This window comes from Arachis stenosperma, chromosome 8, assembly GCF_014773155.1.
Source record: "Arachis stenosperma cultivar V10309 chromosome 8, arast.V10309.gnm1.PFL2, whole genome shotgun sequence".
NCBI classification, from domain to species: domain Eukaryota; kingdom Viridiplantae; phylum Streptophyta; class Magnoliopsida; order Fabales; family Fabaceae; genus Arachis; species Arachis stenosperma.
In genome coordinates this window covers 43,988,218-44,010,490 of record NC_080384.1, presented here as the reverse complement: position 1 = coordinate 44,010,490, position 22,273 = coordinate 43,988,218, and the positions used below count along the sequence as shown (strand labels likewise).

Here is a 22,273-nt window from a genome sequence, read left to right as displayed (position 1 = left end):
TTGGTCCTACAATAATATTTTTAGATCTATCTCTATATAGTATATAGTTGGTCCTACAATAATATTTTTAGATCTATCTCTATATAGTATCAAATAAGCTAAGTAGTCGTGCTTTGTGTTTATAAAACATCTCCAAACCTTTGAAATTTGAAAACCAAATTGATTAACGAAATAAATTTAATTAAGAAACCAAATCAAGAGTGACTAATTCAAAAACAAAAAACAAAATCATTGCTTGCATGCATCCGCAAGCCACTAGTAGTTGACTATAATATCTCCAGTATTATTAAAACCGAGTCTTAGCTTATCTTGTGTTGAAGATTTTCGTTATATATACGTGTTGGATATTGTCATGCATGCTCATCATTAGTAAACTTGTCCAAAACTTGAAACTTTAATTTTCTGATTTAATTTCTGTCCAAAACAATGGCTTTTGGTGTTGTTGCTGCCTCATTTTCAAGGGCTCCCTCCATTCTCACCACCAGAGGTATATTTTCATTAGCTAGCTTAACTGTCCACTTTTTATTGTTGTCTTCTAGCTTGAGTATATAAATGTCTTTATATATTCTCGTTTTTTCTTTATTAATAACAAGAAAGAGTAGTATCCCTCATACATAAATGTATTCTTATCCATACTAAACTTGAAAAAAAATAAAAAAAAAATAAAAAAAATTGAGATAGGTTGGTTGCAAGGATAAAATATATATCATGAAACCACTCGTCCTCAAAGTTTAAGCTAATAGAAAGAGACAGCATAAATAATTTATATTTAACCATCTCCTCAAATAAAACTCTGTTTTTGGTTTCCTTTTTTTTGTTTTTAGACTTCATTAAGGATCGAATTTTAAACTTTTGGACACAGTTTTGGTACTATATTATAAAACTACTCATCTTAAAATTTTAAACAAATAGAAAGAGAAAATATGAATAATTATATATATAACAATAACAATATACATGGTTAATATTTTTTTCTACGTTTAATTTAGTAGTAATTTAGGATAGGAATGTATTATAAAGGCCGAAAATATTAGTGAGTATGGCAGCTTTAATTTCATTGTGATCGAATTGAGAGAAGCGGAAGAGGCTTGAAGTATGAAGCAAGCATTGAAAAGAGTTAAGGTAGGGTTTTAATGGTGATGTAAAAGTTGTGTGAATTGGGGGGGGGGGGGGAGCTGTGTCAGTTTCTCCAGCATGCAGGTTTGCAATCTCAAACGGATCGGAGGAAGTAGATTGTGTTTTCCCTTTCTGTCACAATCCCATTCATTAAGTACGTACCAAATGGATAAAATTAAATTAAATTAAATGTCATTAAGGACCAAAAGCTGTCTCTTTCTTCTCTCTCTCCTTCATGCCCATTATTAGGTTTGTCAGGTCAAAATATCACTTTCATTAAAAATTTAAACCAATGAAAAAATATATATAAATAATTATGTTTAATATAAATTTTTTTTGAATTTATATAAATTTTTATATAATTTTTTTAAACTTATCTCATATTAAATTTGTTTAAATTCTAAATTTTAAACCATAAAAATTCTAATATCATATTTAGACAATAATTTTTAACATGTCTATATTTACAATAATTAAAGTATAGTTATGGTACCGTTTATACAAATGTTATTAAAATTAAAATTATATTTTTTTATATTTTAATAATATTTTTTGAAAAATATTATTAAATAATAAAAAATTACTTTAATTTAATAATAATTTTTAAAATACCATAATTACGGTAGCCAATAGTATAAGCATACTAAAATAATGTACTTATTAAAATATTATTTTTTAAAAAATTTATATTAATAAAAATAAATATATAAATAATTATATCTCTAATATTACCGAGTATTGGACTAGCCATCCCATAAATTTATCCTGAAAGCTTTTTGGAATGTTACCATCCTCTCAGTCTTTTGGATTTGGATCCTCTAAAGTTTGAATTTCACTTTAGAGAGTAAAGTGTGATCTCTCACCATTGATTTCATAGGTGGGACCAAGAATAAATATGAAAGAGAAACTATTCAAGGGTAGAAGATATTGACCAAAAAAAAAAGGTAGAAGATCACACTTTATTCTCTAAAGTGAAATTCAAACTTTAGAGAATCCAAATTCCAATCTTTTAATACAAATTCTTAGAAATACAAATTGAAATGCCCTTCACACTGGACTATCACTTTCAGTAGTAGTGGGAAACTTTCAGACCTATTCTACGGCAAGTGGTATAAGCTTCCCCCTACTAAACTTCGTTCTAACATTTCATATTTTTCCCTAATTAATTTTTTTATTTCATATTTTCATGATGAAAATTATATCTCTAGGTAAACAATTATAAACTACTTACTAATGTAATATAGCTTAAACTATTATATACTTTATTAAGTGCAAATTAAAATTTCTAATTAAAATATTGTTTATGTCATATGTTGCTTACATACAGAGGCTAACTATATTTTAGCCACTATAGTCATTGACCAGCGTAGTTATCGCAAGCACTATCTATTTATAAATATAAATGCTAATAATAGACAATATCTTATTTCAATTTTTTTTTAATATATGTCACTTTTACTCTTTCGAAAGATTAAAAAATTTAATGTATTATAAACATAAATTATAATTCATATCGGAAAACGACATTTGTTTTGAATGAAGCTTTTACTATGATAATTAAAATAGTTGATTACGTTATCCAACATTTTTCAACTTTTGAAAATTATTTTTTCTAGAATGCAAATTACAGGTCAACTTGATATTACAATCACTTTAAAAGTCACATAACTTTCTATTTTAATTTTTCTCCCACTTTGTTACGTTACAATCCCGATATATATATATATATATATAAATTAGTCAAATTATAACAATTTATTCATAATCTTCTAAATTTCCCAATTTCAATATGCCGTCCATTATAAAATTCTCAATGTCAATAAATAAGTTTTTCTTAAAAAATTGCCACGCAGCAACATACATCCTAAATTAAAAACTCAATAAATAAGTAATTATGATATTTGAATTTTTAATGAGTGGCCCCTACTAAGATATTAATTTGATTATTCAGGTTGTTATGTAACAAGAGCTTCATTGCCTAGTAAGAGTCTCAAATTCTCAAAAGAATATAATTGGAAGCACAATTCCAGAAGCATATTTGAAAGAGGATCTACAATTACAACATGTGAAAAACATGATGAAAAGAAGTACCTCATGAATGTGACACAATCACATGAAGCTGAACCACATTCACAAACCATCTTCAACTCCATCATTCATGCTTTAGATGCTTTCCGCAAGTTTAGCAGATTTTACGCATTCATTGCCATGGTTAATTTCGTTCTTTTCTTCACTAAAGAAATTAAATCTTTGAAAAAAATAATAATTAATTACTATTCTACATCTTCTAAAATATTTTGTTTATTTATTTATTTATTGACAGGTAGTGGGTTCACTTTCCACATCGCTTCTTGCAGTGGACAATTTAACAGAATTATATCCAGCATTTTTTAATGGCTTTTTGCAAGTGAGTTAACACTAATGATATTCTAAAAATATTAGAAAGACAAAATAAGTTTAAAACCTAAATATTGGAATTAGCGGTGCACAAAATGAAGTTTGTAGAAGCAGTAACTTAATCAAATTTGCACTACTAAAAAATAGCAAAATAGCTGTGAATTTTATCTACAATTTTTTTAGAGAAATTTGCTGCCAATTTTACTGGGAATTTACCATTTGTGAAGAAGTTGTAAAAGTTTTCTGTGAATTTTAAAATAGAATTTACATTTATTAAAACTTTTATAAAAATATCAATTATTTTTTAAAAGTCTGATCTATGTTCTAATTTTCTTTTTTTAAAAGAATAAATTATATAATAAATATTAGTTATTAATTTATTTATTAAAATAAACTGCGCTTATCGTGGACTTAACGATATATATCTCTAGTACAGAGAATAATTATATGACTGTAAATTCAAAGGAAAAAAAAGAATTTATATAACATTATATACATGTAAATGTGAACTTTGAAATAATCATATAATAGTTATTTTAAAGTGAACTTAGCGTATGTAACTGCATAGTATCTCTAGTACCTAATAATATGATTATAATTTAATGAATATTGTATACATAACTTTAAGTTAAAGTAACTTATTTTCCGAACTTTGAATAATCATAGCATGATTATTGTTAAATGCGCCGTAATAGGCAACTCATCCACGTGGTCAAAATAAAATTGTTAAATGCATGCATATGGTTATTAACAGGTGATGGACTTTTCTAGCTAGATAATGAGTTTTGGAAACAATATAAATAATAGGTTCTAATTAAAATTATTTTAATAAAATAAAAATATTTTATATTTTAAAATTATTTATCTAAATTTTAATATTAGAATAATCATCCGTATATCTACTGAATTGAACATTCAATATATTTATTGTTCACATTATTTAGTATTTTTATTATTTATCTATATTTTTTCATAGAAAATTATATTTATTTGACAATAATAAAAGGTTTAATGATTTTGATTTATATAATTTTATTAAATTTTTAATTAATTTTTTATATTTTTTAATTATATCTTTATATTATATCAGATTTTATAATTAAATTTTTATTATAATAAAATATTAGAAATAATAAAATATTTTATTAAATTATAAAAAATATTCAGTAAAATGTGAGGTACATCTACTTTGTTTAGTTATATTTGTTGTATAGTTATATCTTTTATGAAGTGTTTTACTAATATTGAGGTTCTGTTGTTTTAAGTGTATGGCAGCTTACTTCTTCATGCATTTGTACATTGTTGGAATAAATCAATTAGCGGATCTTGAAATAGACAAGGTATGAACTTATAATTACTAGTATTAGATATTTTGGATGGTGGACAATTCATTATTTTAAGGATATGACCTAAATCATAGGGTTATCAACATAATACTTTTACAAGTAAATAAAATTCAAACAAAATTGACCAACTATAAAGAAAGGTTATTGTTGATGGTTTATTTTAGAAAAGTTACTTTCATCAATTTGTTTTAACATGATATATATACTCAAAAATATACATGAATTAGTTTTTATGCTTTACTTAAGGTTTGTCTTTCTTTTTTTTTTAATTGCAGATTAACAAGCCATATCTTCCTTTGGCATCAGGAAACTATTCCTTCAGAACTGCAGTTATAACTGTGACGTCATTTTTATTTACGGTACTATAGTTGTGTGTGTGGCGTTTTCAAGTGTTTATTTTCATATTGTGTTTTTGAAGATCAATATTAACGAGGTTAGAAGCTTTTTTTTTTTTTAACAGGGCTTTGGAATTGCATGGATGATAGGATCAAAGCCGTTGCTTTGGACTATTTTTGCCAGTTTTGTTCTAATGAGTGCTTATTCAGTTAATGTGAGTTGTTTTTAAATTTATTTATATAGTTGACCTTGGTCAAACAAATTGTTATAAAAGTTTGAAGACATTGACTAACTCTTTTCATGTTCATATTTTGTATAATCAATATTGTTATTTTGAAACTACACAGTTGCCCTTATTGAGATGGAAGAAATCTACAATACTTACAGTGATGGGTAACACACTTTCTATGGTGATATCATTTAATCTTGGTCCCTTTTATCACATGAAGGTATTCTCATATACTAAAACATTTCTCTTTTTACAAACATAATATTGTTGATGTTGATGCCTTAGATTTTATCTAAATAGTAACTAGCAACAACTAGTTTTTAACTACAACTTTTTATTGTACTAGTCAAATACAATGTAAACTATTTTGAATTTAGCATCTAAGAAAAAAATAAATAAATAATTACATCTCTAACAAATATACACTGTATGTGTGATATTTAGACTCATGTGCTTAAGAAGGCAGCTACCTTTCCAAGATCTCTACTTTTTGCTGTTGTGGTCATGAGCATGTACTATATCGTTATAGCTTTGACAAAGGTAAAATTTTTTATATTCTCAAAATCAACATTTTATTTGTACACAAGTGTTTGATATTGCAAGTGTTCAGTTACCTTATTATGTGACGTGTGACATTATTGTATGGAATTAATTAAACAGGATATACCTGATATTGAAGGAGATAAAGAAGCAGGCCTTCAAACTCTAGCCGTACGTTTGGGTCCTAAAACGGTATTTATTCTCTCATATCAAATAATAGAATAATTCTATTAATTTTTATAATTTTATTAAATTTATAATTAAATTTTTATAATTTTTATTAGTTGGATTTTATATTATTTTTAATTTTATAATTAAACTTTTTTGTATAAAAAATATTAGAACTAACTGAAAATTTTTTGTAATTAAAAAATATAAAGGCTTAATTAAAAGTTTGACAAAATTATAACATTTAATCAAATAATTAAATCTATCAAATATCCTGACTAGGTTGTGTTATTATATGCTGATATTTATTCTATATTTTTTTGTTAGGTATTTTGGTCTAGTGTTTTACTTCTTGAAATGGCTTATGGAGCTGCTATTATAATTGGAGCATCCTCTCCTTTTCTTTGGAGCAAAATCTTTGTGGTAATATTATGTTTAATTTTATTCTCTTTAATTTAAAATTCTAAAATCTGTTGTTTAATTTTTTGATTGAATTAGTAGATTAAGTAATCTATTTGAAATATTAAGGTAAACATGTAGTATTAAACAGTTAAAATACATAATTAAGATGAATTGTAGTAGAAGATTAGCATATTGAAAGAACATATTAATAATCTACAAAATTATTAATAAGTAATATTTTTATTATAGTTTTTAACAATATAATATTATGAAATGATATGAATTCAAACTAGTTTACAGCTTACCACCTTTATCCATGCAATTTTGAGGGGAAAAGAAAGAGTTATAAGGCTTTTTTTTTTTTTTACTCCAATTCAACTTGATCGATTTATATCAAGTTATTAAAGTGGTTTGATTAATTTATTAATAGTTTTACTTTATTATATATGACTCAATTTGTTAGGTTCTTTCCCATGCTATCATGGCTTTGTTCGTATGGTATCGCTCCACTCTTGTAGATTTATCCAACAAAGATTCATTGCAAGCTTTTTATATGCTTATCTTTAAGGTAAGAATTCAACAACTCTACACAATGAAATTATTTAAAAAGATCTATTAATTGATTCATAATCATAATCAAGAGCTATTAATTATATCTAGTGAAATTATTATGTATGTGAAACCTCAATTTTTACCAAAGTTTTGAATATTTATGGTACAAGTAGTCATTATTAGTGATTTATCTTGTTACTAATATCTTTTTCTTTTCTTTTTTTTTTCTCATTTTTATCAGCTTTTTTCTGTGGAAAATATTCTCATGCTTTTTGTAAGATGAAGATGTCATCGGGAATTGTTGAATAGTTCGATGTTGCAACATTTGTCTTAAGATATCTTCAAACTCTACTAATACGTTCAAGTAGATGTATATCTATTCAAATTGATGTATATCTACGAATAAATTGTGATATTTTCACACTGATTATAAATTTAGTTTCCATAATTGTTGTAAGTTGTAACTATAATGCTTCATGGTATGAATTTAATAATGATGCAACAAACCGTAATATAGATTATCATTTCTTTCTATAATCTTATGCTATTTATAATTATACCTAACAACTAACAAGCTTGTGAAGGGTCAAACTTATAAGACTATAAGTCATGTACTATTAAACTATGAGAGAATGTAATAAATCAGAGGTTGAAACAAGATATTCAAGTTTTTGAGAATTAGTTTGAATTCATATTAGGTAGATCCATCAAAAAAAGCTAAGCTAATTTGTTTGGGGAAACTTGGGCCTTTGTGTTAATAATTATCATCCGAGGGAGTGGGCTCCAAAGAACACCTATCCTTTTTCATGACTAATCATGATTTTTCCTTTTTCCTCAAGAATACTTTTCTAAGTCTTATTATAGAAGATTATAATTCTATTGGCAAAATTATTTCCGATCTAGAAATCAAAGAGGCCATTTTTAATATGGGGAGGTATAAAGGTCCGGGTAGAAATGGACTTTGTTAGAGAATAATTTAAATTAATTAGTATCATTTATATTTATATAGAATATTTATATATTAATAGTAAGATTTTATGCTTTTATTATTTTAATTTTTTTAATATTTATGTATATTTTTACTTGTATATTATACTTTTACATCACACTCAATAATACGTAAATTTTTTTTTTAGTTTAATCCAAACCTCAAACTATTTTCTTCTAGAGTCCGTGAAAAACAGTGGTGGCCCATTTATGTTCCCTGATGCATCAAATTTCTCATCCCTTAAAAAGATTGAAGAAATTAATAAAACTCTCGTCACTCTCATGATTTCATCCCAAAGACTGATTGGATTGCTAAACTTAAGTAAATGCACCCTATAAACCTTTGCAATGTATCTTATAAGATTATTACTAAAATTTTTGTCAACTGTTTAAGGAAGCTCGTGGAGAAGATTATCGATCCTACTCAATATAATTTTGTTACTAAAAGACACAACATAGATAATAATATTATTTATGGGTGGTAATAAGTAAGGTAGAGTAAGGTTTGGATCCAACTCTAATTCTATCTGCGGGTTGAGATTTTTATATAAACTTAACCCTACTCTATCTGCGGATTGAGAATATTCCAACTCTAACCCTATCCGCTCTTAACTTGTGGGTATCCGACCTTATCCACGGGTTACAAAAAATATACAATATTATTATATAACTTGATAGTAATTTAAAATAGAACTGATTTTTATGTATGTAAAAAAAATTTAAATTATCAATTAATGATTTTCTTTTAGTAGTTAAGGATCTTTTGCATTTAGTGAGAAGTCTTTGATTCAACATCCGCTTAAACATATTTTTATATAAGTATATAACATAAACATATATAGAGTGCGGGTTGGTCGGATAAGGTTGAGACTCAACCCGTACCCTACCCGACCCGTACGAGAATCCTACCCGCACCCTATCCTATCCGTTGCGGATCGGGTTGGCAACCCTATCCGATCGGATGGGATCGGATTGGGTACCCGCGGGTAGGGTACATATTGCCACCCCTAATATTATTATTATCCAAAAGATTATTTATTTTATGAAAATTTAAAAAAAAATCTCAAGGGATGGATAATTATTAAAATTGGCCTTGAAAAAGATTTTGACAAGTTAAAATAGAGCTTTATCAAGGATAAATTTTTGGACATTAATCTTTTTCTCATATTATCAACTTTATCATTTTATGCATCTTCATATCCAAGACGAGAATATTGTGAAATGAAAAAGAGTTTAAGAAATTTATTCCTACTAGAAGTATTCGTCAAGAAAACCTCATATCTTTTTATATCTTTACTTTTTATATTGAGCATTATTCTTAACTTATCAATGCGGTTATTGAATATGGATTTTGAAAGCCTATCTATCTCAAAAGAAATAGACTAGAAATTTTTTATTTTTATTTTGTAGATGACCACATCCTCTTTGTTGAAGCTACTTTGAAGCAAGCTAATGTTACCAATAAATTCTTTTATACTTTTCGTAAAAAATTTTAGTAAAAAAGTCATTAAAAAATTAGAGTTTTTTCTTCTAAAAATATGGTGAATAATATGAGAGTCGAGATGAGTAAAGCTTTATATTTCTCCAAAAAGAATGATCTTAAAAAATACACGGGTATTCTTCTCTTTTACTCTAAATTTTCTAAACACCTTCAATGATATTATCAACAAGCTGAATTTCAGACTTATTTTTTGAAAGATTTTTTTTCTATCTCTAGTACGAACAACTATTCTAGTAAAATTTATTCTCTCTTCTATTCCTAATTATGATATGTAGAAATTTTCTCTAGGGAGATACTAAAAATTCAAAAAAAAAAGTCATTTATTAAGTTGGAATAAAGTTTGTAATTCCAAAAAATCTAGGAGTTTTGGTATTCGCCATTCTAACAAAATGAACCATCCCTTTATGATGAAAACTGGATAAGGCTTTGTGGATAGAAAAAATTTTCTTTAGACCAAAATTTTTCGCTCTAAATATGGTATAGGTAACGATATCATCCCTGGAATCGGAACTTTTCAGCATGAATCAGTGTACCAGAATCTTGATTGCGAACCAAAAAACTCTAATATAGGCTCTTTAACATAGTGTGGTCGGTGTTGGAAAGGCCTGAAATTCATTTGGACTTTTCTCTGGTTGGTTTTTCATAATGTTATTAACACAGAACGAAGAATGTAACACTCTACCACCCAAAACTTTATACTTAAGTCATAAAACAGATGTGGTGATATATTACGACCTCTAAAAGAAAAATATATACGTAGTAATAATTGAAAGAAATTTATAATGAGGAGTCTTGAAGAAAAGTTTAAACAAAAGTCGCAAAATGAAAAGCACAACGCTAACATAAACAGAAACTTGAATAGGAAGAAAAACAAAGAAATATATACATAAAAAGTGGAATATCAAAAGATACAGAATATCAAGCTCCAAGCTTAACCTGCGAAGATAAGGCTGGCTGGAGAATATCATATACATATATATACTCCCCAAAACAACTCAGAATACATGAAACAAACTCCTATTTCTCCATGAAAACCTTTAGGAGGAACAAAAGTAAAGTATATACATACATATACATACATAGCAAAATGTCATACGAACGAGATATCCAGCAACAAGAAGAAGGAAAAGGATTGAATAGAGGAACTCCCGAACATTTAGTGATCTCAGATGTGTCGATATCAATGGTGACTCATTATTTTGATGAAAAATTTCTTCGGATAGAAGAAGATTATGTAAACATTTACTCGAAGTCTCACTTATCAGATTCCATTGTGTAACGACCGAAGCCCCGGTGAACGGCGGCTTTTTAACGACGGGTAGCATCCCAATTTTGCTTGCTACAAGAAACTCCAGACGCTCAACAAAATGCCTCTTGACCTGCATCTGAAAACAACAAAATGTATGGAATGAGAACCGGAGGTTCTCAGTATGGTAAATATGTCAACGTACATAATGGATAAGGTCATGAAAAAGCCAGAGGATCCTAGAATTCCGACACTCAGATTTAAACTTAAAGAAATAACTAAACCAAAAACTAGGTAATTGTCTAAGGTTCTCACGTTCTGAATCTAATTCTAACTCAATACCGGTGGAACTACCCTCGTCACGCCTCCGCCATACGAGGGTCTCTGAGTTGCACAGACATACAATTCAAGTAAGAAAAATACAAATAAAATACAGATACAGCAAATAGATTAGATAGCAGTTAATTACAGATAATCAATTAGGCAAACCAATACAATAGCATACCCAAACAAATTATACAAATATACATGATGCATGTCTGTCCTACTGGCCATGAGTTCACGTGTCGGTTATACTGCCAAAACCCAACACATCTGGTAGCTAACCCGAATACCGTCTCTCGACTGTGTATCTCTAGGAGGCATAAAATTGGAAGATTAGTGCCCTACCACCTTCTCCTGGAGACATATACCAGGGGGAATAAATCGGGAGATTAGTGCCCTACCACCTTCCCCTTGTGAAGCTGTGCCATACTAGTCAAGGAGTTAGTGCCCTACCACCTTGCAGATAGAGAGAAAGAATGTGAGAAAAAAATGTCGGGGATCAGTGCCCTATCACCTTCCTCACATCCCGTAAAACATAATCACAAGGAATGTGGGGGAATGAATAAAGGGATTAGCGCCCTACCGCCTTCTCCACATTCAACTTATCGATATCATCATTGCCATTAATTATGTCCCATTCATTCTCAAATTTATCATTATTCATTCACATTCATTTGGAATTCATAATTAAACTCAGTCCTCCTCTTTCCTCTTCCTCATAGCCAATGGTGCACGAAATTGCAATAACACTTTTGCAATCCCGCACAACTAACCAGCAAGTGCACTGGGTCGTCCAAGTAATACCTTGCGTGAGCAAGGGTCGATCCCACGGAGATTGTCGGCTTGAAGCAAGCTATGGTTATCTTGTAAATCTTAGTCAGGATATCAGAAATTATCAGGATTGATTGTAAGAAGCAAAAGAACATGTAATGGTTAGTTGTACTGCAGTAATGGAGAATGGGTTGAGGTTTGGAGATGCTCCATCTTCCGAATCTCTGCTTTCCTACTATCTTCTTCATCAAACACGCATGTCTCCTTCCATGGCAAGCTCGTGTAGGGTCTCACTGTTGTCAGCAGCTACCTCCCATCCGCGCAGTGAAAGCTAATGCACACACTCTGTCACAGTGCTGCCAATCACCGGTTTGGTTCCCTCCCCTACCGGAATAGAATCACTCTTTTGCGTCTGTCACTAACGCCCAGTAGGTTACAGGTTTGAAGCACGTCACAGTCATTCAATCATTGAATCCTACTCAGAATACCACAGACAAGGTTTAGGCCTTCCGGATTCTCTTGAACGCTGCCATCAGGTCCTGCCTATACCACGAAGATTCCGATTAAAGAACCCAAGAGATAACTACTCAATCTAAGATAGAACAGAGGTGGTTGTCAGGCACGTGTTCATGGTTGAGAATGATGATGATTGTCACGGATCATCACATTCATCCAGATTAAGAACAAGTGTTATCTTAGAATGGAAGCAAGCATGATTGAATAAGAAACAGTAGTAATTGCATTAATCCATCAAGACACAGCAGAGCTCCTCACCCCCAACCATGGGGTTTAGAGGCTCATACTGTGGAAAGAAACGTGTACAAAATGTTATGGGGTCATAGGGTACGGATACAATGTCAAAAGATCCTATAAGTAGTAAACTAGTGTCCTAAGGTTTACAGAATTGAGTAAATGACAGAAAAATCCACTTCCGGGCCCACTTGGTGTGTGCTTGGGCTGAGCAATGAAGGAATTTCGTGTAGAGACCTTTTCTGGAGTTAAACGCCAGCTTCCATGCCAGTTTGGGCGTTTAACTCCAAATTTTATGCCAGTTTCGGCGTTTAACGCTGGAATTTCTGTAGGTGACTTTGAGCGCCGGTTTGGGCCATCAAATCTTGGGCAAAGTATGGACTATTATATATTTCTGGAAAGCCCAGGATGTCTACTTTCCAATGCCGTTGAGAGCGCGCCAATTGGGCTTCTGTAGCTCCAGAAAATCCACTTCGAGTGCAGGGAGGTCAGAATCCAACAGCATCTGCAGTCCTTTTCAGTCTCTGGATCAGATTTTTGCTCAGAACCTTCAATTTCAGTCAGAAAATACCTGAAATCACAGAAAAACACACAAACTCATAGTGAAGTCCAGAAAAGTGAATTTTAATTAAAAACTAATAAAAATATACTAAAAACTAACTAAAAGATACTAGAAACATACTAAAAATAATGCCAAAAAGCATACAAATTATCCGCTCATCACAACACCAAACTTAAATTGTTGCTTGTCCCCAAGCAACTGAAAATCAAAATAGGATAAAAAGAAGAGAATATACTATAGACTCCAAAATATCAAAGAAACACAGCTCCAATTAGATGAGCGGGACTAGTAGCTTTTTGCCTCCGAACAGTTTTGGCATCTCACTCTATCCTTTGAAGTTCAGAATGATTGGCATCTATGAGAACTCAGAACTCAGATAGTGTTATTGATTCTCCTAGTTAAGTATAATGATTCTTGAACATAGCCAGTGTATGAGTCTTGGCTGTGGCCCAAAGCACTCTGTCTTCCAGTATTACCACCGGATACATACATGCCACAGACACATAATTGGGTGAACCTTTTTAGATTGTGACTTAGCTTTGCTAAAGTCCCCAATTAGAGGTGTCCAGGGTTCTTAAGCACACTCTTGTTGCCTTGGATCACAACTTTATTTCCTTCTCTTTTTTTTTTCTTTTTTTTTTTTCGAAATTTTTTTTTCACTGCTTTTCTTGCTTCAAGAATTAATTTGGTGATTTTTCAGATCCTCAATAACAGTTCTCTTTCTCCTCATTCTTTCAAGAGCCAACAATTTTAACATTCTTAAAACAACAAATTCAAAAGACATATGCACTGTTCAAGCATTCATTCAGAAAACAAAAAGTATTGTCACCACATCAAACTAATTCAACTAGTTTCAGAGATAAATTTCGAAACCCTGTACTTCTTGTTCTTTTGTGATTAAAGCATTTTTCTTTTAAGAGAGGTGATGGATTCATAGGACATTCATAGCTTTAAGGCATAAACTTAAATTTTATTAATTATGAACTAAGAACAAGACTAAAATATAGATATAAGATAAGACTAAAAAAATATAAAATAAGACAAGAAAAAACGAAAAAAGATAGGCTCCTAATGATAGAGGTTTTCACAGAGTTAGGACTCAACAACCTTGATTTTGAGAAGTGGATGCTCCCTCAGCTTGAGAGGAGAGCTTTTGGCGTTTCATCTCTTGGATTTCACGCCCCTGCTTCTCTTGTTCCTTCAGCAATTTGCAGATCATGCAGTTCTGATTCTGCTGTTCTTCCTTCAGTTGCTCCATAGTCTCTTGCAGCTTGTTGATGGATGCTTCTAGGCTGGCCCAGTAGCCAATTTCAGGGAATTCAGGGAGGAACTCATGCGCCCTCCTCTTGATAGAGTTGTCTTGCACTTGTCCTTCCATTGACTTCTTGGTGATTGGATGTTCAATGGGTATGAACTCATCTACTCCCATCTTCACCCCAGCCTCTTTACAGAGCAAGGAAATCAAGCTTGGGTAAGCCAGTTTGGCCTCAGTGGAATTCTTATTTGCAATGGTGTAGATCTCACAAGCAATCACATGATGAACCTCCACTTCTTTTCCAAGCATAATGCAATGAATCATCACTGCTCTCTTGATGGTGACCTCAGAACGGTTGCTAGTGGGCAATATGGAACGCCCAATAAAGTCTAGCCAACCTCTTGCAATTGGCTTGAGGTCTCCCCTCTTGAGTTGGTTTGGGACACCCTTTGAATTGGTTATCCACTTAGTTCCAGGGAGGCATATGTCCTCTAGAACCTGATCCAACCCCTTATCTACTCTCACCATCCTCCTATTAAAGGAATCAGGATCATCTTGCAGTTGAGGCAACTTGAATATTTCTCTTATTTTGTCCAGATGGAAGTATATAACTTTCCCTCTGACCATGGTTCTATGGGTATGGTAAGCAGTTCCAGTCATTCTCTGCTTATCTGTTAGCCACAGATTTGAGTAGAATTCCTGAACCATGTTCCTTCCAACCTTTGTCTCAGGATTGGTTAGAACTTCCCATCCTCTGTTTCGAATTTGCTCTTGGATCCCCGGATATTCATCTTCTTTCAGATCAAATTTAACTTCCGGGATCACTGACCTCAGACCCATTATTTTGTGATAATGGTCTTCATGTTCTTTGGTTAAGAACTTCTCTTCATTCCAAAGATTCTTTGGATTAGTCTCTTTCTTTCCTCTTGAGTTGGTTTGTTTTCTCTTGGGAGCCATGATATTGATGAATCTTGGCTTAGTGATCACGGAAAAGCACACCAAACTTAGAGGTTTTGCTTGTCCTCAAGCAAAAAGAAAAGAAAGAAGATAAGAGAGAGAGAGGGGGAGAAAATTCGAATGGTGTGAGGAAGGAGGGGTGAGGAACGTTCGTTTATAGAGTGGGGGGGGGGGGGAATTTCGAAAACAAAAGAGAGATTTGAAAGGAAATTTGAAAAGATATGAAAAATATTTGAGAAAAGGGTGAGTTTTTGAAGAAGATTTGAGATTATTTTGAAATAGATTTGAAGAATGGTTTTGATTTTTGAAGATTTGAAAGTGAATGATGAATGATTGAAGTGTGATTTTGTAGAAAAGTATGGGTGAGAAAAGGAAAGTTTGAAAAAATCTGATTTGAAAACAAAATTGTGGTCCCCCCACCAAGCTGGCGTTAAACGCCCAGAATGGCACCCATTCTGGCGTTTAACGCCCATTTGTTGCCCCATTTGGGCGTTTAACGCCCAGCCAGGTACCCTGGCTGGCGTTAAACACCAGAAATTCTTCCTCACTGGGCGTTTTTCTAAAACGCCCAGGATGCTGCACACCTGGCGTTAAACGCCCAGAATGGTGCCCATTCTGGCGTTTAACGCCCAAAATGGCACCATTCCTGGCGTTAAACGCCCAGAATGGTACCCATTCTGGCGTTTAACGCCCAAAATGCCCCTTACTGGCGTTTTTTCGCCAGTAAGCTCATTTCTCTGCTTTTTGAGCTGAATCCTTCTGTAACTCTGTGAATTCCTTCATTTTTGATACTTGCCTCTGTAAGAACTAATCATACACCTTCCTAATGACTGGGTTGCCTCCCAGTAAGCGCTTCTTTACTGTCTTTAGCTGGACTTCTGCTGAGAATCACTCAAGCCTCAGTTTTGAGCATTCCTGCTCAAAATTTCCTTCAAGATAATGCTTGATTCTCTGTCCATTAACAATGAACTTCCTGTCAGAATCAATATCCTGAAGCTCAACATATCCATATGGTGACACTCCTGTAATCACATATGGACCCCTCCAACGGGATTTGAGTTTTCCTGGAAACAGTCTGAGCCTAGAGTTGAAGAGCAGAACTTTTTGTCCTGGCTCAAAGACTCTGGTTGACAATCTCTTGTCATGCCACTTCTTTGCCTTTTCCTTATAGATCTTAGCATTTTCAAAGGCATTGAGTCTGAACTCCTCTAGCTCATTTAGCTGGAGCAATCTTTTTTCACCAGCTAACTGTGCATCCATGTTTAGGAATCTGGTTGCCCAGTAGGCTTTATGTTCCAGTTCCACTGGCAAATGACAGGCCTTCCCATACACCAGTTGGTATGGGGAGGTCCCTATAGGAGTCTTGAATGCTGTTCTGTATGCCCACAGAGCATCATCCAAGCTCTTTGCCCAATCCTTTCTTCGGGACATTACAGTCCGTTCTAGGATTCTTTTTAGCTCTCTGTTAGAGACTTCTGCTTGCCCATTTGTCTATGGATGATACGGAGTTGCCACCTTGTGGCTAATTCCATATCTAACCATAGCAAGGTGCAGCTGTTTATTGCAGAAATGAGTGCCCCCATCACTGATTAGCACTCTGGGAACGCCAAACCTGCTGAAAATGTTCTTCTGGAGGAATTTCAGTACGGTCTTGGTATCGTTAGTGGGTGTAGCAATTGCTTCTACCCACTTAGATACATAGTCCACTGCCACCAGAATGTAGGTGTTTGAATATGATGGTGGGAATGGCCCCATGAAGTCAATTCCCCATACATCAAACAGCTCTATCTCTAATATCCCTTGTTGAGGCATGGCATATCCATGAGGCAGGTTACCAGCTCTTTGGCAACTGTCACTGTTACGCACAAACTCTCGGGAATCTTTATAGAGAGTAGGCCAGTAGAAGCCGCACTGGAGAACTTTAGTGGCTGTTCGCTCACTTCCAAAATGTCCTCCATACTGTGATCCATGGCAGTGCCATAGGATCCTTCGTGCTTCCTCTCTGAGTACACACCTGCGGATCACTCCGTCAGCACATCTCTTAAAGAGATATGGTTCATCCCAAAGGTAGTACTTGGCATCTGAAATTAGTTTCTTTCTCTGCACATAACTGTACTCTTTGGGTATGAACCTCACAGCTTTATAGTTTGCAATATCTGCAAACCATGGAGCTTCCTGAATGGCAAAGAGTTGCTCATCTGGGAAAGTCTCAGAGATCTCAGTAGAAGGGAGGGACGCCCCAGCTACTGGTTCTATTCTGGACAGATGATCAGCTACTTGGTTCTCTGTCCCTTTTCTGTCTCTTATTTCTATATCAAACTCTTGCAGAAGCAACACCCATCTTATAAGCCTGGGTTTTGAATCCTGCTTTGTGAGTAAGTATTTAAGAGCAGCATGGTCAGTGTACACAATCACCTTTGATCCCACTAGGTAGGATCTAAACTTGTCAATGGCATAGACCACTGCAAGTAATTTTTTTTCTGTGGTTGTGTAATTCTTCTGTGCATCATTTAGAACATGGCTAGCATAATAAATGACATGCAGAAGTTTGTTATGCCTCTGTCCCAACACTGCACCAATGGTATGATCACTGGCATCACACATTAATTCAAATGGTAGTGCCCAATCTAGTGCAGAGATGACTGGTGCTGTGACCAATTTAGCTTTCAGGGTCTCAAATGCCTGCAAACACTGTGTGTCAAACACAAATGGTGTGTCAGCAGCTAACAGGTTACTCAGAGGTTTAGCAATTTTCGAAAAGTCCTTAATAAACCTTCTGTAGAATCCTGCATGCCCCAGAAAGCTTCTGATTGCCTTAACATTGGCAGGTGGTGGTAATTTTTCAATTACCTCTACCTTTGCCTTATCCACCTCTATTCCCCTGCTTGAAATTTTGTCCCCAAGGACAATTTCTTCAGTCACCATAAAGTGACATTTCTCCCAGTTTAAAACCAGGTTAGTCTCTTGGCATCTTTTCAGGACAAGTGATAGGTGGTTAAGACAGGAGCTGAATGAGTCTCCATACACTGAGAAGTCATCCATGAAGACTTCCAGAAATTTCTCTACCATATCTGAGAAGATAGAGAGCATGCACCTCTGAAAGGTTGCAGGTGCATTGCACAGACCAAAAGGCATTCTCCTATAGGCAAACACGCCAGAAGGGCATGTGAATGCTGTTTTCTCTTGGTCTTGAGGATCTACTGCAATTTGGTTGTAGCCTGAGTAGCCATCCAAAAAGCAGTAATAGTCATGGCCAGCTAGTCTTTCTAGCATTTGGTCTATGAATGGTAAAGGAAAATGATCCTTTCTGGTGGTTGTATTGAGTCTTCTGTAGTCAATACACATGCGCCACCCTGTGACTGTTCTTGTAGGAACCAGTTCATTTTTTTCATTATGAACCACTGTCATGCCTCCCTTTTTGGGAACAACTTGGACAGGGCTCACCCAGGGGCTATCAGAAATAGGATAAATGATCCCAGCCTCTAGTAATTTAGTGACCTCTTTCTGCACCACTTCCTTCATGGCAGGATTTAGCCTCCTCTGTGGTTGAACCACTGGTTTGGCATTATCCTCCAATAGGATCTTGTGCATGCATCTGGCTGGGCTAATGCCCTTGAGATCACTTATGGACCACCCAAGAGCTGTCTTGTGTGTCCTTAGCACTTGAATCAGTGCTTCCTCTTCCTGTGAATTTAAGGCAGAGCTTATAATTACTGGAAAAGTTTCACCCTCTCCCAGAAATGCATATTTCAGGGATGGTGGTAATGGTTTGAGTTCAGGCTTAGGAGGCTTATCCTCCTCCTGAGGAATTTTCGAAAATTCCTTTGCCTCCTCTGGCTCTTCCTGATCAGTCTGAGCATCTTTGAAGATGTCCTCAAGCTCTGATTCTAGGCTTTCAGCCATATTGATCTCTTCTACCAGAGAGTCAATAATGTCAGCGCCCATGCAGTCCTCTGGTGTGTCTGGATGCTGCATTGCTTTTACAGCATTCAACTTGAACTCATCCTCATTGACTCTCAAGGTTACTTCCCCTTTTTGTACATCAATGAGAGTTCGTCCAGTTGCTAGGAAAGGTCTTTCTAGAATGAGAGTTGCACTTTTGTGCTCCTCCATTTCCAGCACCACAAAGTCAGTTGGAAAGGCAAATGGCCCAACCTTGACAATCATGTCCTCTATTATGCCTGATGGGTGTTTAATGGAGCCATCAGCAAGTTGGAGGCATATCCTGGTTGGTTTGACTTCTCCAATCAACCCAAGCTTTCTGATAGTGGATGCAGGTATTAAATTGATACTTGCTCCCAGATCACATAAGGCTGTCTTGGTGTAAGTGCCTTCCAATGTGCATGGTATCAGAAAGCTTCCAGGATCTTGAAGCTTTTCTGGTAAGCTTTTTAGAATGACTGCACTGCATTCTTCAGTGAGAAACACTTTTTCAGTTTCTCTCCAATCCTTCTTATGACTTAAGATCTCTTTCATGAACTTAGCATAAGAAGGTATTTGCTCAAGTGCCTCTGCAAAAGGAATCTTTATTTCAAGAGTCCTTAAATAGTCTGCAAAGCGGGCAAATTGTTTATCCTGTTCCGCTTTGCGGAGTTTCTGAGGATAAGGCATCTTGGCTTGATATTCTTCAACCTTAGATGCTGCAGGTTTATTCCTTACAGAAGTGGTTGAAGAAGCCTTGTTAGAGGGATTACTGTCAGCACTCTCAGGTGTCTGATCCTCCCTTGGCGTTTGAACGCTAGGAATGGGTGAAGTTTGGGTGTTAAACGCCAACTTCCCTTCCTTTTCTGGCGTTTGAACGCCAGAACTGGGCAAGGAATGGGCGTTTAACGCCAGCTTTCCTTCCCTTTCTGGCGTTTGAACGCCAGAACTGGGCAAGGAATGGGCGTTTAACGCCAACTTTCCTTCCCTTTCTGGCGTTTGAATGCCAATATTCCTCTCTGGGCTCTTACTGTCCTCAGAGGGATTTTGAACAGTGGTTTGGTTGTCCTCTGTCATTTGTTCCTTATTTGGCTTTTTGCTCTTTTGAACAGTGTTATTCAAGGTCTTTCCACTCCTCAATTGAACTGCTTGACACTCTTCTGTTATCTGTTTAGATATTTGCTGTTTTGCTTGATTCAACTGTAGTTCTATGCTTTTATTAGCAACTTTAGTTTCATTGAGCATCTCTTTAAATTCTGCTAACTGTTCTGTCATCAGGAGTAGTTGTTGATTAAGCTCCATTACCTGTTCTTGAGGATTAGAGTCAGTGACTACTGTCATGACTTCCTCTTCTGGAGAGAACTCATTGCTAGAGTACAGATATTGGTTTCTGGCAACAGTGTCTATAAGCTCTTGAGCTTCTTCAATTGTCTTTCTCATGTGTATAGATCCACCAGCTGAGTGGTCTAAAGACATCTGAGCTTTTTCTGTAAGCCCATAGTAGAAAATGTCTAACTGTACCCACTCTGAAAACATTTCAGAGGGGCATTTTCTTAGCATACCTCTATACCTCTCCCAGGCATTATAAAGGGATTCATGATCCTCTTGTTTAAAGCCTTGGATGTCCAGCCTTAGCTGTGTCATCCTCTTTGGAGGGTAAAAATGATTCAGGAATTTGTCTGATAACTGTTTCCATGTCTTTATGCTTGCTGTAGGTTGGTTATTTAACCACCTTTTAGCTTGATCTTTTACAGCAAATGGAAACAGTAATAGTCTGTAGACATCCTGATCCACCTCTTTATCATATACTGTGTCAGCAATTTGTAAGAACTGTGCCAGAAACTCAGTAGGTTCTTCCTGTGGAAGACCGGAATACTGGCAATTTTGCTGCACTATGATAATGAGTTGAGGATTTAGCTCAAAGCTGCTTGCTTTGATGGGAGGTATACAGATGCTACTCCCATATGCAGCTGTAATGGGGTTAGCATAAGACCCCAGAGTCCTCTTGGACTGATTAATTCCACTTAAGTCCATAATGGACAAAAGGGAAATGAGAATGATTGCAAAGAGATAAATTTTGTTTATTTTTATTTATTTATTTATTATTATTTTTTTTTTGAAATAACCGAAAAAAATAAAATAAAAAGAAATTTAAATAAAAAAAATTCGAAAATCAAAAGGGAAACTGAGATCAAAGCAAATTGAGAACTGAATCAATTAGTAAAAAAAAAGATTTTGAAAACAGCAATTAAGAAGATATGATTGAAAAATTTTTATGAAAGAGATTTGATTTTTAAAAAGAGGAAAGAGAAAAACACAAAAGACACCAAACTTAAAATTTTTAGAAAATCAAACACTGAATTTTTCGAAAATTTTAAGAGAAAAACACAAAGATGACACCAAACTTAGAATTTTTATGAATCAAAAAGGGACTAAGAACATGCAAAAACGAAAATTTAAAAGAAAAACAAAAGCATGCAATTGACACCAAACTTAGAATATGAAACTAGACTCAACTAGAAGACTCTAAACCAACAAAAATAAAACAGTCCTAATCTAAGCAACAAAATAAACCGTCAGTTGTCCAAACTCGAACAATCCCCGGCAACGGCGCCAAAAACTTGGTGCACGAAATTGCAATAACACTTTTGCAATCCCGCACAACTAACCAGCAAGTGCACTGGGTCGTCCAAGTAATACCTTGCGTGAGCAAGGGTCGATCCCACGGAGATTGTCGGCTTGAAGCAAGCTATGGTTATCTTGTAAATCTTAGTCAGGATATCAGAAATTATCAGGATTGATTGTAAGAAGCAAAAGAACATGTAATGGTTACTTGTACTGCAGTAATGGAGAATGGGTTGAGGTTTGGAGATGCTCCATCTTCCGAATCTCTGCTTTCCTACTATCTTCTTC

The 22,273-nt window shown here is 34.1% G+C and overlaps 1 protein-coding gene across 1 annotated transcript; it reads left to right on the top strand.

Moving 5' to 3' along the window:
• The first annotated feature begins 343 nt into the window (after positions 1-343).
• On the top strand, positions 344-7,607 carry LOC130946693 (naringenin 8-dimethylallyltransferase 2, chloroplastic-like). The gene is made up of 12 exons (XM_057875531.1): positions 344-487; positions 3,068-3,327; positions 3,440-3,523; positions 4,779-4,853; positions 5,135-5,218; positions 5,320-5,409; positions 5,543-5,644; positions 5,869-5,964; positions 6,085-6,156; positions 6,460-6,555; positions 6,998-7,102; positions 7,328-7,607. Exons 1-12 carry the CDS (start codon positions 427-429, stop codon positions 7,367-7,369), a joined length of 1,167 nt encoding a protein of 388 aa, XP_057731514.1. The 5' UTR covers positions 344-426; the 3' UTR covers positions 7,370-7,607.
• Positions 7,608-22,273: the final 14,666 nt, after the last annotated feature.

Coding starts and splice junctions, on each gene's coding strand:
- LOC130946693 (XM_057875531.1), top strand. CDS start 427: ATGGCTTTTGGTGTTGTTGCTGCCTCATTTTCAAGGGCTCCCTCCATT. Junction 5,965..6,084: donor TCGTTATAGCTTTGACAAAG/GTAAAATTTTTT, acceptor TTAATTAAACAG/GATATACCTGATATTGAAGG. Junction 6,556..6,997: donor TTTGGAGCAAAATCTTTGTG/GTAATATTATGT, acceptor TCAATTTGTTAG/GTTCTTTCCCATGCTATCAT.